This window comes from Somniosus microcephalus, chromosome 6, assembly GCF_052327205.1.
Source record: "Somniosus microcephalus isolate GS21.2 chromosome 6, FLI_Smic_1.0, whole genome shotgun sequence".
In the NCBI taxonomy this organism is placed as follows: Eukaryota; Metazoa; Chordata; class Chondrichthyes; order Squaliformes; family Somniosidae; genus Somniosus; species Somniosus microcephalus.
Window position 1 is genome coordinate 198267916 of NC_140992.1, and position 17445 is coordinate 198285360.

The 17445-nt window shown below is 46.9% G+C and overlaps 2 protein-coding genes across 2 annotated transcripts in view; one reads left to right on the forward strand and one right to left on the reverse strand.

The window, feature by feature from the left end:
• The window catches only part of LOC147116322 (adhesion G protein-coupled receptor G5-like), a 793199-nt gene that overhangs the window by 216006 nt on the left and 559748 nt on the right, over nt 1-17445 (forward strand). The window lies entirely within an intron of this gene.
• Nucleotides 1-17445, reverse strand: part of LOC147116323 (uncharacterized) — a 135478-nt gene that overhangs the window by 67768 nt on the left and 50265 nt on the right. The window contains exon 4 of the mRNA XM_085989549.1: nt 4655-4802. Coding sequence (XP_085845675.1) covers nt 4655-4802 — 148 coding nt within the window. The remainder of the gene's footprint in view (nt 1-4654; nt 4803-17445) is intronic.

Consider the following 17445-nt stretch of genomic DNA (forward strand, 5'->3'; position numbering starts at 1 on the left):
AGATCATGGCTGATCATCCAAATTCAGTACCCTGTCCCTGCCTTCTCCCCATATCCCTTGATCCCTCTAGCCTCAAGAAATATATCCAACTCTTTCTTGAATATATTTAATGAACTGGCCTCCACCGCCCTCTGTGGCAGAGAATTCCACAGGTGCACCACTCTCTGGGTGAAGAAGTTCCTCCTCATTTCAGTCCTAAATGGCTTACCCCTTATCCTTAGACTATGACCCCTGGTTCTGGACTCCCCGGCCATCATAAACATCCTTCCTGCATCTAGTCTGTCCAGACCTGACAGAATTTTATAGGTTTCGATGAGATCCCCTCTCAATCTTCTAAACTCCAGTGAGTATAAGCCCAATCGACACAATCTCTCCTCATACGTCATTCCTGCCATCCCAGGTATCAGCCTGGTGAATCTTCGCTGCACTCCCTCCATGGCAAGAATGTTCTTCCTCAGGTAAGGTGACCAAAACTGCACACAATACACAAGGTGCGGTCTCACCAAGGCCCTGTACAACTGTAGCAAGACATCCTTGTTCCTGTACTCGAACCCTCTTGCTACGAAGGCCAACATACCATTTGCCTTCTTAACCGCCTGCTGCACCTGCATGCTTACCTTCAGCGACTGGTGCACAATAACACCCAGGTCTCTTTGCACTTCCCCTTCTCCCAATCTATTGCCATTCAAATAATAATCTGCCTTCCTGTTTTTGCCACCAAAGTGGATAACCTCACATTTATCCACATTATAGTGCATTTGCCATGTTTCTGCCCAATCACCCAACCTGTCCAAATCGTACTGGAGTTTCACGACATCCTCCTCACAGCTTACCCTCCCACCCAACTTTGTGTCGTCTGCAAATTTGGAGATATTACATCCCATTCCCTCGTCCAGATCATTAATATATATTGTGAACAGCTGGGGTCCTAGGACCGATCCTTGCGGTACCCCACTAGTCACTGCCTGCCACTCGGAAAATGACCCGTTTATTCCAACTCTTTGCTTTCTGCCTGCCAACCAGTTCTCTATCCAAGTCAATACCTTGCCCCCAATCCCATGTGCCTTAATTTTGCACGCTATTCTCTTATGTGGGACCTTATCGAAAGCCTTCCGAAAGTCCAAATACACCACATCCACTGGTTCTCCCTTATCTATTTTACCAGTTACATCCTCAAAAAATTCCAGTAGATTAGTCAAGCATGATTTACCTTTCGTAAATCCATGTTGACTTTGTCCGATCCTGTCACTGCTTTCCAAGTGCTCTGCTATTACATCTTTTATAATAGACTCCAGCATTTTCCCCACTACCGATGTCAGGCTTACCGGTCTATAATTCCCCGCTTTTTCTCTACCACCTTTTTTGAATAGAGGGGTAACATTAGCTACCCTCCAATCCATGGGTACTGTTCCAGAGTCTATCGAGTTCTGAAAGATGACCAGCAATGCATCTACTATCTCTAGGGCCACTTCCTTAAGTACCCTGGGATGTAGACCATCAGGCCCTGGGGATTTATCGGCCTTCAGTCCCATCAATTTTCCTAACACCAGGTCAAGGAAGATTCGAGCAAGAGCCCATGAAGATTGGTGTACATAAACTAAAATTTTGAAATAACCTCTGCTCAGCTTATCTACTGTAGTCCTAGATAATGTCTTTCAAAAAATATAGTAAGAATTCTTTGTTGAGATAAGCTGCTCATGGTCGACCAGCCTTACCTTAGTCACCGTAGCTCCGGACAATGTCCTGTCTCTTAAAGAATTTAGCCTGTTGTGATAAGCTGCTCATGGCTGATCAGCCTTGGCCCTCCAGTCTAAACTCATCAAGCTGACAATAACAATCAACCTCATCTTCCCTGAACTGGTTATGTTGGAAAAACAACTTCACATTTTGAGGCTCCATGTGCAAGAGTCAGGCTGGTACCGATTACAAGACCAGTATAAATACAGGTGATTGTCAGAGGTCAGTAGTAGAGGTAAAGCTACAGAGGAGAAGAGAATAACGGTCGATTTACAACTCTACTCAAGAAGGGAATGGAGTAATATCGTTCTGGTCTTATAACTATTGCTCGAGCATTGTAATTGTCTTAATATGTACTTGGTTTGACCACCTCAATAAAGAATCTCATCGCTACCCATCAGGTGTCAAGGTCAGATTCAATGTTCACTGTAACTTTTCTTTTGGGTGCGCGGCCCATTTAACATACCGCGCATGCACGGTTTTTCCTATTCGAAAGCCGGTGAGCCGGCTGCGCAGGAGTTGCAGCGTGCACAGCTTAAAAGGGAAGATTGGTTGGATTTATTATAAGGAGAGGCCATGAAGAGATTTAAACAGGTGGATGCAAATTCTAAATCAGAGGCATTGGGGCTCTGGGAACCAATGTCGGTTTGTACAGCAGGGGTGATAGGTGAGCTGTGCCTGGTGTGGAACAGGATACGGGCAGCAGAGTTTTGGATGAGCTGACATTTATGGAGAGTGGAAGATGGGAAGCCAGCCAAGAGAGTGCTGGAATAATCAAGTCAGGAAGCAATAAGGCATAGATGTTGGTTTCAAGCAGCAGGGGTGGATGTGGGTGACGATAAAGAGGCGGATGTACATGATCTTTTTGCTGGAGAGCACATGTGGCCGGAAGCTCAGATCAAGGTTGAATAGGATACCGAGATTGGTTCAGCTTGAGGCTGGCTATGGAAGGGGAGGCGATCGGTAGCAAGGGTATAGAGTTTGTGATGAGGGCTGAAGACAATGGCTCAGTCTTCCTAATGTTTAACCAGAAAAAATTGAGGCCCATCTAGGACTGGATATCGGATAAGCAGTCTAGCAAGACATATGCAGTGCAGGGGTTGAGTGCAGGTATCGAGTGTGGGTATCCTGGATTCTCTCTCTCTCACTCCTTAGCTGGATCAATGTGGAACAGAAGGAATTTAGATGTGTTCTTGAACAGGGCATATGTGGCTTGTCAAATGCAGTGATGAATTGCTGACTAACTGCTGTGACTAATGTCACCAGAGGCCACCTGGAAACAACCTGGTGCATAAAAATTAATTGCTGTTGTTACCATCACAGACAAGGCAGTGCCCTGGTGGAAAGGCAGTGCCCTGGTGGAAAGAGTCACAAGTCAGGTTTTAACAGCTGGCATATCTCTGTGATGGTGTCAGAGGGAAAAGCGCAGCCTTCTCAGACACTGCCTGTAGGAAAACTCCAGACAGGTCCTCCATAGTCTGTAGACCCTGTGATATGGAAACCAGCAAGTCGGGTGTTGCCTTCGTAAATGCTGCTGCACTCTTAGTTTCCAACCTTTCCTCCTCCATGTCCTCATCATCATCCTCCTCAAAGCTCAGGAACAATGGAATCGCCAGAGAGAAATCCATTATTTCACTATCCAGAGCTCCCTTTAAATTCTCAGCAAGTTTCACAAATACCTTTCAATGCTCAGAAACAGCATCTTCAAAGTAGTCGAAGTGGCTCTCAGTCAAAACAGCGTTGTAAAATCGCATTCCTGTTACTTGTATGTTAACTTGCTATCTGTAAAATAAAGCAGCTTAACAATTCGCACCAGGCCTCTTCTCACTAAAGTGTTTCTCAGTCCACCTATTGAAGGATTGCTCACCTCACCCACCACCATCCTCTGGACTCTACCAGAATTCAACAACCATTTTCAGCCCTGCCAAAAACTTCATATCCTCACCATCAACTCCATCCACTTCCCCGGCCACTGTCTCAGACTGAACCAGACTGTTCACAACTTCAGCAGCCTGTTCAACCATGAACTGAGCTTCTGACCCCATATCAGCTCCATTACAAAAACCTCCTTAACATTATCAACCTTTGACGCAACCTCAGCCTATGTGCTGCTGAAACCATCCTATATGCCTTTTTCACTGCCAGACGCAATCAGTTCAATCCTCTACTCTCTGTAAGCATCCAAACTCTACTGCCCGTATGCTGTCCCACACCAAGTCCACCTCGACCATCACTCATCCTCACTGACCTACATTTGCTCCAAGATGTTGCACCCACTCCTTGCAACATTACATTTTAATTTCTCATCTTTGTGTTTAAATCCCTCCATGGCCACAGCCCTCCCCATCTCTGTAATCTCCTCCAGCCCTACAACCCCTTTCTTGAACTCTCCATTCCTCTAACTCTGGCCTCATGAACTCCCCTCACGTCACCCCATTAATGGCTGCCGTGTCTTCAGCCACTTGGACTCTACACTCTGACATTCCCTCCCTAAGCCTTCAACTTCCCTTGATTCCTTTAAAAGTCTCCTTAAAACCCACCTCTTTGACCAAGCTTTTTGTCACCCCCCCTAATATCACCTTTCGCTCAATGTCCATTTGTTTCTTTATTACTCTGTGAAGCGCCTCAGGTCATTCTCCTACATTAGTGGTGCTTATATACAGGCAAGTTGTGGTATCACCTCAAAAAGGCCTTGTAGGGTCAGAGCTCATCTCAGCACTTTTCTTCTAACGATTGTTCTTTGTTAGAAATGATCCAGTTATAAATGATCAGATGGAGTCTTCTGTTGAGGTTCCAGTCAAAGTGTTGAGTGATTCCTACCCATGGGGTAACTGGTCTAGAAATGTTATCACCAGACAGACAGTGTAACATTTTCTTTCTCCAGCACTTTTAATCATCACCTCATGGAAACACTTACCCAAGAGAAATTGGCAGAAACAATTAAATGGAAATTGCTTTCCTGATCCACTTTGACCACAGTAGCCTTGATATTCAGAGTTACAAAGGTTTTACTGTCCTCGGGAAAGTCCATGTTCATCAGTACATCACGTAGATTGGACTCCAGGCTGTAAAATAAACAGGCAGTTAGCACTGGACCGGATAATAAAAACAGGAATTCACTCATTAGGGTAGAGTTTAACTTTGTGCATTAGTGTCAAACGGGGAATAAAAATTGAAAGAGATGTAAACGGGCCGCCGATTCACTCTCACCGGTTTTACACTATCGCACAAAGTCAAAATCACCCCATTGACTTTGCACCACTGCTGTGACACGTCACGCTGATGGAGGGTGTGGCAAGTCGTAGCTGCAATAATTACACCATTTGTCCAAATATGTTACTTATTTATCACACTTCAGTCCTTGTCATAATATAATCTGTATTTATGTTATTATATAAAATTCTTACATTTATTTTAAACACAAATTGGTTAACATATTCTACATAAACATGACCCGATTTGCCCGACAATGAAGATTCCAACTTTAAATTGAAACTAAACTGCTCAGAATTTGAACCAAATGCTCCCACAGCACACCCAAAGTTCCTTTACATGTGCAAGCCCGGGACTGCCCAAATTTCCTGTCCTGGGGGCCCCCGTAGCAGGGCCCAATACTATAAAACATTTGTAAGATATTTTATATTCACCATGTCACACCACCTTAAGTGTTGTTTACAGATATGTACATTAAAACGAAAGATGTGAAAAAACCATCAGGGCCATCCATGCTCACTCTATCCATCAGACTCTGAAAACTCAGGTACCGCTCTCCCCAATGCAGAGTATATTATCCACAAGTTGCACTGCAGCAACTCGTCAAGGCTTTTTCAACAGCACCTCCCAAACCCACAGCCTCTACCACCTAGAAGCAGGTGCATGGGAACACCACCATTTCCAAGTTCCACTTCAAGCCATACAGCATTCCGGCTTGGAAATATATTACCATTCCTTCATCATCAGTGAGTGAAAATCCTGTAACTCCTTACCTAACAGCACTGTGGAGTACCTTCACCACACAGACTGCACTGGTTCAAGAGGGCAGCTCACCATCAACTTCTCAAGGGCAATTAGGGATGTGCAATAAATGCTGGCCTTGCTAGCGACGCCCATATCCCAATAATGAATAAAATGATTGTCGAGCAAGTTTTCCTCGGTTCATTGATGGTTTTGTATAAAATGGTTCAAATGTATTGATTGAAAACTTCACCAGGATGTAGGTGTCAGCTGTGGCTCAATGGTAGCACTCGCCTCTTGCCCGAGTCTCACGGATGATGATTAATTTAATGTTCAGTGTGGCTAGATTTGTGATTGTGCAACAAAGGAATGTGCAATGAAGGAATGCTGTTTTATAAGGGGAGGAGAATAAACCTAACAGACGTTTTAAATATAGACGTATGCACCAATAACCTGCACATGGATGGTCAGTTTGGGTTCCACCAGGACCACTTGGCTCCAGACCTCATTACAGCCTTGGACCAAACGTGGACAAAAGAGCTGAATTTCAGAGGTGAGGTGAGAGTGACTGCTCTTGTCATCAAGGCAGCATTTGACCAAGTGTGGCATCAAGGAGCCCTAGTAAAATTGAAGTCAGTGGGAATCGGGTGGGGGGGGGAATCTGCATTGGCTGGAGTCATACCTAGCACAAAGGAAGATGGTAGTAGCTGTTGGAGGTCAGTCATCTCTGCCCCAGGACATCGCTGCAGGAGTTCCTCAGGGCAGTGTCCTGGGCTCAACCATCTTCAGCTGCTTCATCAGTGACCTTCCCTCCATCATAAGGTCAGAAGTGGGATGTTTACTGATGATTGCACAGTGTTCAGTTCCATTCGCAACTCCTCAGATAATGAAGCAGTGCATGCCCAAATGCAGCAAGACCTTGATGACATTCAAAAGTGCCAGGCAATGACTATCTCCAACAAGCGAGAGTCTAACCATCACCCCTTGACATTCAATGGCATTACCATCGCCAAAACCCCCACCATCAATATCCTGGGGGTCACCATTGACCAGAAACTTTACTTGACCAGCCACATAAATATTGGCCCAGAAATTCGGGTCTCCACGGGTGAGTACGCATGGGGTACTCACCTGTAATTCAATGGAAGTGCCAGTTTCCTGCATGCACTGCGCATGCGCGGGAAACCGGCACTTCCGTTCCCCTGAAAGCAGGGGTTCAGAGGTCGAACGCGTGCTCAGGAGAGGCTGCGCGTGCACATCGAACTTAATTTTTTTTTGCAGGTTTTCCCTGGAGGGTGTCTCCAGAAGCTACACATATAAAAAGCAGACGTAAGGCCTGCTTTTTACAAGGTAAGTGGTGAATTAATTAAAATTAAAACATTTTTTCCACAGGTTTATTATTTTTAAATACTTTAAAGCAAGGTAAGTTTATTTTTAGCCCCGTTAGAAAATAAAATAATTTTTTCAAAAATTTAAATTATCGTTTAAAATAGTTATTTCATGTAATTTGTAGTTTATTTTAAAAATGTGATTTAAAAAAAAATTATTTTAAGATTTAGTGATGTTTTGGGGCCGTAGTATTTATAAGTTTTGACAGCTCTTCCTGTCAATCTTATGAATGGAGCATTCCCTGCTTCGATTAGCTCCCCATGGCCCACGAGATCCCAGGGGATGCATCGAACTAACTGCGCCCCTGGGATACGCAAGCACTGCGTGCCGGCAGCTGGAGCAGGCCCCGGATCGGAATTCCATGCGGGCCCACAGCTCAACGGCTGGCGCGCTAGGTAAGTGCAGGTCGGGGGCTTGTACCCGCAGGAAGCCCCGACCTGAATTTCTGGGCCGTTGTGGCAACAAGAGCTGTGTATTCTGCGGTGAGTGTCTCACCTCCTGACTCCCCAAAGCCTTTCCACCATCTACAAGGCACAAGTCAGGTGTGTGGTGGAATACTCTCCACTTGCCTGGATGAGTGCAGCTCCAACAACACTCAAGGAGCTCGACACCATCCAAGACAAAGCAGCCTGCTTGATTGGCACCCCATCCACCACTTTAAACATTCACTCCCTCCACCACGGCGTACCATGGCTGCAGTGTGTACCATCTACAAGATGCACTGCAGCAACTCACCAAGGCTTCTTCGGCAGTACCTCCCAAACCCGCGACCTCTTCTGCCTAGAAGGACAAGGGCAGCAGGCACATGGGAACACCATCACCTGCAAGTTCCCCTCCAATTTACACACCATCCTGAGTTGGAAATATATTGCCGTTCCTTCATCATTGCTGGGTCAGAATCCTGGAATTTCCTCCTGAACAGCACTGTGGGAGTACCTTCAGCAGAAGGACTGCAGCAGTTTAAGAAGGCGGCTTACCACCACCTTCTCAGGGGCAATTAGGGGTGGGCAATAAATGCTGGCCTTGCCAGCGACGCCCACATCTCAGGAACGAATTAAAAAAAAATTCTAAGGCTCTGTGAATGTTTTATTCAGAATGTAATTTAAGGATAGCATTTTTGATCAGTTTTTAAAGTACAATCTATTAATATATGTCACGGGAGACAAATTAAACTTTAGTTTTTGATGCTAATATGTGGTGAAGAAATGGCCATGCGGAGTGGTGGAATGTGTAGTGTATGTACCCGTCTACCTTTAAGGGAACTATTGAATGTAACCGTTCACCTTTAAGAGAACTACTTTAGGTGTGGCACTATTTGTTTGGCTTCTGTATACTGTAATACCGATAGTGACCACACCAGTATATAAGTGTTGTAGCAGGATTTCTGGGGCAGATTCGCCCGGACCTTCGAATAGTAAAGACCTGTTTGTTTGTTACTTCTGAAGTCTGTGTATTTATTAACTGCACAACCCACAGACTTTACAGTGGTGACGAGTCCGATCGTACCCTGCGGCAAGACTACCAAAAGCAACGAAGAGCGTCGAAGAGAGACAACCGCCCTCGTCGTGCTACCAAAAGAAAACACGAGGCTGCAACGACAGAAATCAGGAAGACTAACAACAAAAGCTGTATCAGCAACAGGCACTGACTACCCTTCTGCCACGGTGCGGAGTGAGCCGACCAGCAAGAAACAAGGCGGCCGAAGAGACTGTGAGTAGGGGAAGGTGTAGAAGTATCCGGAGGATAAGGGCAGAGCACTCGACCTCGGTCGAGGGGGAGCTGTGCCGGCCAAAAGTCGGGTCCAACGGCGTCGGGTGACAGCCGGACCGCGATCGGGGGAAAACTCCGGGCAGCGACCGCAGCCACGAAGCGCTGAGCCTGCGAGCAGGAAGAGAAACCCAGCCGCAGCCGGGGAGGGAAACACCGGTCTGCGAGAGGGCTGGGGAGGCGAACGGGAACCGTGCGGGTGAGAGCCGGGTGCGGAGAGAGAGACTGCGAGGAGCCAGTCCAGCGGCTGAGCTGTTCTCCACCAACGGGGTACTCAGAGCCGGCAAAACCGAACGTGCGGGAGTGGGTGAGAGACACAGCCGAAAACGGGGTGAGAGACTGCGCAAGAGCCAGTCCAGCGGCTGAGCTGTTCTCCACCAACGGGGTACCCAGGGCCGGTAGCACCGAACGTGCGGGTGAGAGAGCGACAGAGCCGGGTACGGAGAGAGAGACTGCGCGAGAGCCAGTCCAGCGGCTGAACTGTCCTCCGTTAACGGGGTGTACCCAGCGCCGGTAGAGCCGTGCGGGCGGGAGGAAAAGACATAGCCGAGTAAGGGGAGCTGTGCGGTAGCCAGCCAGCGGCTGAACCTGTCCGCTGTGGGGGAAGCGTACCCCTTCCACCGGGAAGAAACGCGGGAAGCCGCCATTAGGCGGAGAAGACGCCAGAAGCGGGAAACCGCCATTTTCGCGGGAAAACCGCCATCTTGATTGACATACCGCCATTGAAGTGGGCGGGGAGAGAAGGAAAGAGCGGGAAACCGCCGATTTCGCGGGAAAACCGCCATCTTAGAAACAAACAAATAAATAAGAATACTTAAAGAAATACTGGTGCTGCTCCCAAGGGAAGAAAGATGCCTAAGCGAGGGAATATTAATGATTTTAATTCTGAGATAGAAGACTGGGCCACGTACGTGGAACGCATCGAGATCTATTGTGAAGCCAACAAAATAGAGAAAGACGATAAGGCGATAACATTGTTAAACTCGATGGGCGCAAAGACATACGGGCTCTTGAAGGATTTACTAGCACCAGCTAAACCGGCGAATCAGTCTTTCGAAGAGATTGTGGTTGTTCTGAAGGACCACTTGAACCCCACACCGTTGATGTTGGCTGAACGATTCAAATTCTATGCAAGGACGCAACGGAAAGACGAAAACAACGCAGAATACTTGGTCGAACTGCGTAGGCTAGCGAAATACTGCCAGTTCGGAGGGAATCTGACAGAGGCACTGCGAGACAAGTTCGTAGGCGGATTGTCCAAGGAAGGGACGCAAAAACGCCTACTCGAAGAGAACGACCTTACACTTGACAGGGCTGTCCTTATAGCCGCATCACACGAAGCCGCCGTGAAAGGAACGGCGGAAATGTAACTAAAGGCGGCGGCGCTCGGGGTGGACCAAATTACCTCGAGTACAACAAAATGCTATCGTTGTGGGAAGACAACACACGACCAGAATCAATGCTGGTTTAAGAACCAAGAATGTAGGAAATGTGGCAAACTGGGTCACATCGCTAAGGTATGCCGGTCAGGGAAGAAGACCAACAACCAAAGGAAGCCATCACAAGAAAAGTACAACAAGGTATACAAGGGGGCTGAGCAGAGTTCAGACGAACAGAATCCAGACTCAGATCCAAATGGCCAGGAGCTGGGTAGTCTGAGTATCCACCATGTGAGTAAGGAAGCTGACCTACAAAATATCTGGGTCATGCTAAAAATAGCTAGAGTCCAAGTGAAAATGGAGTTGGACACTGGATCAGCTGTATCAGTCATAAATCGAGGGGATTACCACCGGCTATTCTCACACATACCCTTAAGATATACCAAGTTCGTATTGCAGACATACACGGGGCATAAAGTATACCCCATGGGAAAAATAAGAGTCAAGGTGAGAGATAGGGGTAAAGAACACCCAAGAATGAACTTGTATGTACTACATGAGGGAGGACCACCACTTCTAGGACGGGAGTGGATCAAGAAAATAGACATGGAATGGCACTACCTACAAGCAATGACGAGTGAGGACTCGGTGCAGACAAGCAGCTCAGACTCTGAGCCGGAAGACGATAAGTCCAGCCCACGTATGAAAAACAAGGTTAGCATGAACTCACTGACTAAGGTTGGAAAAACGATGGCGTGCATAAAGACAGAGAATTCTGAGTCTGTTCAAGTCACAGACATATGCATTATGGAGGAACACCGAGCTCGAACTCAACGTTATTTCAAAGTACGACAACAATTCGAACAATTAAGTTACCGTCTCGTACAAGAGATGAAAACAATGAAAAAGTTCTATGACACCGAATGGGAGAGTCTGGAAAGACAACAGAACCTGCTGGCTCAAGCAGAGAGCGACCATAGAGCCATCGTGACCAATTACCGATCACACCTCCCTTATGATGTTCAGGAGTTAGAATATTTGCATGATCTAGAGATACAGCATAAAGGCAAACCACGCTACACTGAGGATTTTGTTCTGCAATTGGAGATGGAGCTAGTGCAGGCAAGGTTAAGAGAAGCTGAATCGCAGTGTGCACTTAAAGAGATGCAGAAAAAAATCTTGGACATGGAAAAGAGAAACGCTTCTTTACCTGATGTGAATAATGTGGCCATGTTGCAAGAGGAGCTTATCACTCAGTTAAATGAAAATAAACGGAAAATGACTGAGATAGACTGCAATAATAAAGAAGATTTGATGGCAGTGAGACTTCAAGAGGCAGATAGCATAGCAGCCTTGGCTGAACTCCAACAGGAAATTGCGAAAGAAGCAAATGAAGAGGAATCTTCAGGAAGCCGGGATTTTATTCCAGTTCTTCTCTACGACTCCTTACAAGCAGAGTGTGAGAAGTTGAAAGAACAGTATGAACAGGCCCAGGCTACAATTCTGGAGGGGATTAACTCGGCAACCTCCGAAAAGCTAGTTTCAGTAGAAGCATATGAACAACTAAAGGTTGAACATGAGCAAGAAGTCCAAAGGCTGCAGGAAATTCTTGATGAGCTCAAGGCCAAGACAGACTCATCGGTAGAAGTTCCATCCATAGATGAGAATTTAGAGGTGAAAGACATGGCAGAACATGAAAGACAAGATGTCCAAGAACTCATAAAAATATGGAAGGAAACCCAAGACAAATATGAGGTGGCAATGACCGAGGTTCAACGACTTGAAGAGCAGAGTCAACTGGGAATCCTTTCAGTCGAAGGGAAGGAAACTGTAAGAAACACAGAGACTGTAAGAATGGGCTCTGAACATGAGCTTGGGAGCATCAAGGCGCAACTTCTTCGAGCGCTTGAAACCAAAGTACAAGAGGAAAGGAAGGTGAAAGCATTGGAGGGTAAGGTGGATGAAATGGTGAAGACTCTGATCCACAGAGTCCCCGTGGAAGAGTTAACGGTCAGCCAACTCCTTCACATGCTGAGAGACAAGACTCCACAATGGGAACACGAGCTTCAATCTGCAAAGGGAAGGAATTCAGAGCTCCCAAAAGTTACGGAAATAACTGAGGTGGCAACACAGATTTTGTGTTACAGTTTACTCTATGAAGAGTTCGTTGAATCACGTGAATGTGAACAGAAGAATGTTGAAACAGCTGCTTCAGTAGAAGGATTAAATAGCCTGATACCGCAATCCCCGGTGGAAGGGAAGGTATTGAACTCACAAATGAGGTCAGTAGTGAAGGAATGGCAGACAACCCAGGAAGAGCGGGATGAATATGAATGCATGAAGAAGTCTTTTCAAGAAAGATGTCTAGGGAAGGAACCACCGTCAGCTAACGTCCAGACGGGTGAGGAGGAAGAAGAAGTCTCTCTCGCTGGCCTAACTCAGGACGAACCCGAATATTACCATGACCTGTTGAGTGACACTGAATATTACGAGGATGTGGTCTGCCCAGCTTGTGATGAAAACTCCCAAAGTGCTGAAATCCGGAGGAAGCACTTAAGGTCTAAGGAACATAGAGAGTTGGTGGCGCTACAGCTGGCAGCCGAGAAAGGAGCTCCGAGAGTTTCAAAAAGGCAGAAAAGAAAAAGAAGAAGCAGAAGATAATAACTGTCTAAAATATTAGCACTTCTACCATCTCAGGCGGGACACTACGAAAGGAGCTAAATTAGTTGAAAAACTGGAAAATGTCAAGACAGCCAGTTGGTTGTAAAAGTCCGCACTGCTGGTTCAACAGGACGAAAGTTCAAGCTGTTACGTCAAGAAAAAGGCTATGGAGGAGTCACGCTAGCCAGGTGGACCGGCTACACCAAAGAAATGTTGTTCGGAACGAGTCAAGATCAGAGACTGAATCTATGAACTGTTTCCGCAGAGACTGAACCTGTGAACTGTTCCCACCGAGATTATATCTGTAAATTGTTTTATATGACATTGACTCCACCGAGATTATATCTGTAATTTGTTTATAGGAAGTTGAAGATATGTATGTTTAACGGAGACTCTGTAAGTAATAAGCTAAAAAGGGAGGATTGTAGTGTATGTACCCGTCTACCTTTAAGGGAACTATTGAATGTAACCGTTCACCTTTAAGAGAACTACTTTAGGTGTGGCACTATTTGTTTGGCTTCTGTATACTGTAATACCGATAGTGACCACACCAGTATATAAGTGTTGTAGCAGGATTTCTGGGGCAGATTCGCCCGGACCTTCGAATAGTAAAGACCTGTTTGTTTGTTACTTCTGAAGTCTGTGTATTTATTAACTGCACAACCCACAGACTTTACAGAATGGTGTTGAGGTTGTTTATGTTTTAGTCATGACCTTGTTTCTGTTGCTGGAAACTGGTGAAGAGTGATTGTATGGTACAATGGAATGATCACAATGTTGTAAAAGTTTTTAATATTGAATAAATCCAATTACAAAAAAGCACTCTCGCCTCAGAGTCAGAAGGCTGTTGGTTAAAGCCCCAATCCTGTGGAATGAGCGTAAAACCTAGGTTCACACTCTAGTGCAGTACTGAGGGAATGCAGCACTGTCAGTGGTGCCGCCTTTTGGATGAAACGTTAAACTGAGGCCCCATGTGCTCTCTCAGGTGGTTGTAAAAGATCCCATGGCACTATTCGAAAAACAGCAGGGGAGTTCGACTTGGCGTCCTGGCTAATATTTATCCCACAACCAACATCACTAAAACAGATTATTTGGTCATTATCTAATTGCTGTTTGTGGGAGTTTGCTGTGCCGAAATTGGTTTCCGTGTTTCCTACATTACAACAGTGACTACACTTCAAAAGTACTTTATTGGCTGTTAAGCGCTTTGGAACGTTCTGTGGTTGTGAAAAGCACTATATAAATGCAAGTCTTTCTTTCTGTATGGGCTTCTGCTGTTTTTCATGTTCCATCTCTTGATACTGTTTTCCTACTTCTCCAGCAGGATAAGATAGTATCAGCACTATCTCAGTTTGATGAGATGAGCACGGAAGTGCTGCTGCATGCTCCGAGAGGTGGAGGGTGGTGCTGTACTCCTCCTCAGGCAGGAAAATCTGAAAAACAGCTTGAAGCTACACGTGGCAGCAAATTCCCGAGGAATTGATGGTGGCCGTATGTTCCAGCACACATGGAGACAATGCCAAAAGAGGGTCACTAGGAAGGAGCAATGTAGGGCACTGACTGCCGATGCTTCTCACCAAGGAAAGGGTGATTGTTGTGTGCACCTCAATACACTTTGTCCTCACAGTCTATATCGTTATGTGTGGGTCCTAAAACTCTCCTGTCTTCACCTTTCTACAGCTTCTTTGAAGAGTACCCATTCCGATAGCACCAGAATGCCCACTGATAAAGGCTTGCAAGCTTGTCTACCTCCTCATCTGCAGGATACACATCACTTTCTCACCAACCCCTACCCCTGCTGACAATGGGTTTTGTAAATGTCACTAAAGAGTTGGTGCAGGAGGGAGGGCTTTAATTTCCTGGATCACTGGGTCTGCTTCTGGGGAAGGTGGGACCTGTACAAGTCGGATGGGTTGCACCGGAATGAGACCAACATCCTTGCGGGGAGGTTTGCTAGTACTGTTGGCGTGGGAGGTTTAAACTAACTTGGCAGGGGGATGGGATATGGAGTGGAGCTATAGTAGGGGGTGATGCACAGCCAAATATAGAGGAAAAAACAAGTCAACCTGGAAGGCAGAGCAAATATGTAACGGCACAAGGGAGTATGGCAAGGCTGGATGGCATTTATTTTAATGCAAGGAGTCTTGCGAGTAAGGCAGATGAATTGAAGTTGTTGATGAATACATGGGATATTGTTGCTATCACAGAGAAATGGTTGAGGGAGGGGCAGGACTGGCAGTTCAATATTCCGGGGTATAGAATCTTCAGGCGAGACAGTGGGGGGTGTAAAAGAGGATGGGGTGTCGCAATATTAGTCAAGAAGTCAGCACGGTGGCATAGTGGTTAGCACTGTTGCCTCACAGCGCCAGGGACCCGGGTTCGAATCCGGCCTCGGGTGACTGTCTGTGTGGAGTTTGCACATTCTCCCCGTGTTTGCGTGGGTTTCCTCCGAGTGCTCCGGTTTCCTCCCACAGTCCAAAGATGTGCGGGTTAGGTTGATTGGCTATGATAAATTAACCCTTAGTGTTAGGGGGATTAAATACGTGGGGTTACAGGGATAGGGTGGGATATGTGTTGGTGTAGGGGTTACGGGGATCGGGTGGGATATGTGTCAGTGCAGGCTCGATGGGCCGAAATGGCCTCTATCTGCACTGTGGGGTTTCTGTGATTTCTGTGATACTGCTGTAAGGAGGGATGAAAGCAGGTTCCATAAATTAGGCCATATGGGTAGAACTTAAAAACAAAAAGGGGGCAAGCACTTTGCTGGGAGTGAACTATAGGCCCCCAAACAGTCAGGGGGAGATAGAGGAACAGATATGTAGGCAAATCTCAGAGAAGTGTAGAAGTAATAGGGTAATAATAGTAGGGGATTTCAACTTCCCCAATATTAACTGGGATAGTCAGAGTGTGAAAGGCTTAGAGGGTGTGGAATTCTTAAAGTGCATCCGGGAGAGCTTTTTGAGCCAGCATGTAGAAAGTCCTACAAGAGAGGGGGGTGGTACTGGAACTAATTCTAGGGAATGTAGCCGAGCAAGTGGTGGAAGTGTCAGTCGGAGAGCATTTTGGTGACAGTGACCTTAGTTCGGTGAGATTTAAGGTAGTCATGGAAAAGGACAAAGATGGACCGGAAATAAAGGCCTCGATTTTCATTGAGCCATGGAGTCGGGTTTGGAGGCGGGTGGGGGGTTAAAATCGCAAAAACTGGCGGGCGGGACCCCCCACCGCGGGCGGGACCCCCCCCCCCGCCTGGTTCCCGACTCCGAGCAATGTTAACTCAGGCGTGTCTGATGGTCCCGACTCCATCCCGCATCCAACAGGCGGGACTGGTTGTTAAGGCCCTTAATTACCAATAAATGGCCTCTATAATCCTATTTTAACAGGTCCTTGCAACTTTAACCCTTTTCCCACGTAAAAAACGCCTGGTGGGAATCACGAATGTGAAACTTGGCGGGAGCACTATTCGATTGCTGACTATCAACTGCAGGTCAACCATTAAAGAGGAGATTTGAACAGCCATCATTTGCAGGTGGCAGGACTTAGTGGCCTCAGGTCTGGGGCAACTTTTAGAAGGCTTAACCACAATTGTGGAATGTTGGAGTCTCACACCCATCTCCAGTGTGACCTCCTGGGAAAGCCCTCTCGCCACCTTCACTCAGCGCTTCCTCAATGCAGGCATATACCAGAAGCATGGGAGCCATTTATTTCCTTCCCTTCTGGGCATTAGATGAGCTCGAACACCAGCCGCGTCACCAGCAGAACCAGGAACAACAGCAGCAGCAACAGGAGCACCAGACTGCTGCTCACCCACCTGAAGCTGCACAGACCAGAAGGGGCCAGCGCTTGGAAGTGGCTTGAGAGCACCTTGCTGCACATCAGGGGGCCATGGGGACCCATATCTGCACTGGCAGTCCTACTCAGAAGGACTTCCATGAAGGTCTGGTTTCTCTGTTCAATAGATGCCCATCGCTCCTCAAGAGATGTCATTCTATTATGAACACTCACCATGTTTTCTGCACTCTGGTGACTTATCTCTTCCATGGAGGCTGCCATCCTTTCCATGGTGATGCGTTGATGGGCCAATTACTCCACAAAGGCTCTGCTCATGTTTGCTATGGACTCCTCCATTCGCTCCACACTCGCATCGACCCTGGAGACAAAACCTGCCAGAGACTCCTGCATCTGTTCCTGGAGTTCCAGCACCGCTGATCTTATGGATGGACCCAGAGGCAGAGGGTCGACATGCAGCTGAGCCGAGCTGGCAGAGTCCTGCGCCCTCTGACTAGCACTCTCCACTGCTGTCCCTGTCTCCACAATCTGCTGATGCTCACTTGTGAGCTGTGATACACCAGGTGCCAACACTACTCTATGTCCCGAAGGTCCCACCGAGATGTGAGTGTCTGCGTTGGTGTTGGGTGCGCTGAATTCTGCTGACGCTGCGCCCTCAGAGGTTGCAGCTTCCTCTGAGGTGTCTGGATGCTCAGGCTCTTCCTCCTGGCTAGTGGGGATGGCTGCTTGCGATGGTCCTGTGGGGGAGTAAAGGAAAGAGTCAGAGATGTGA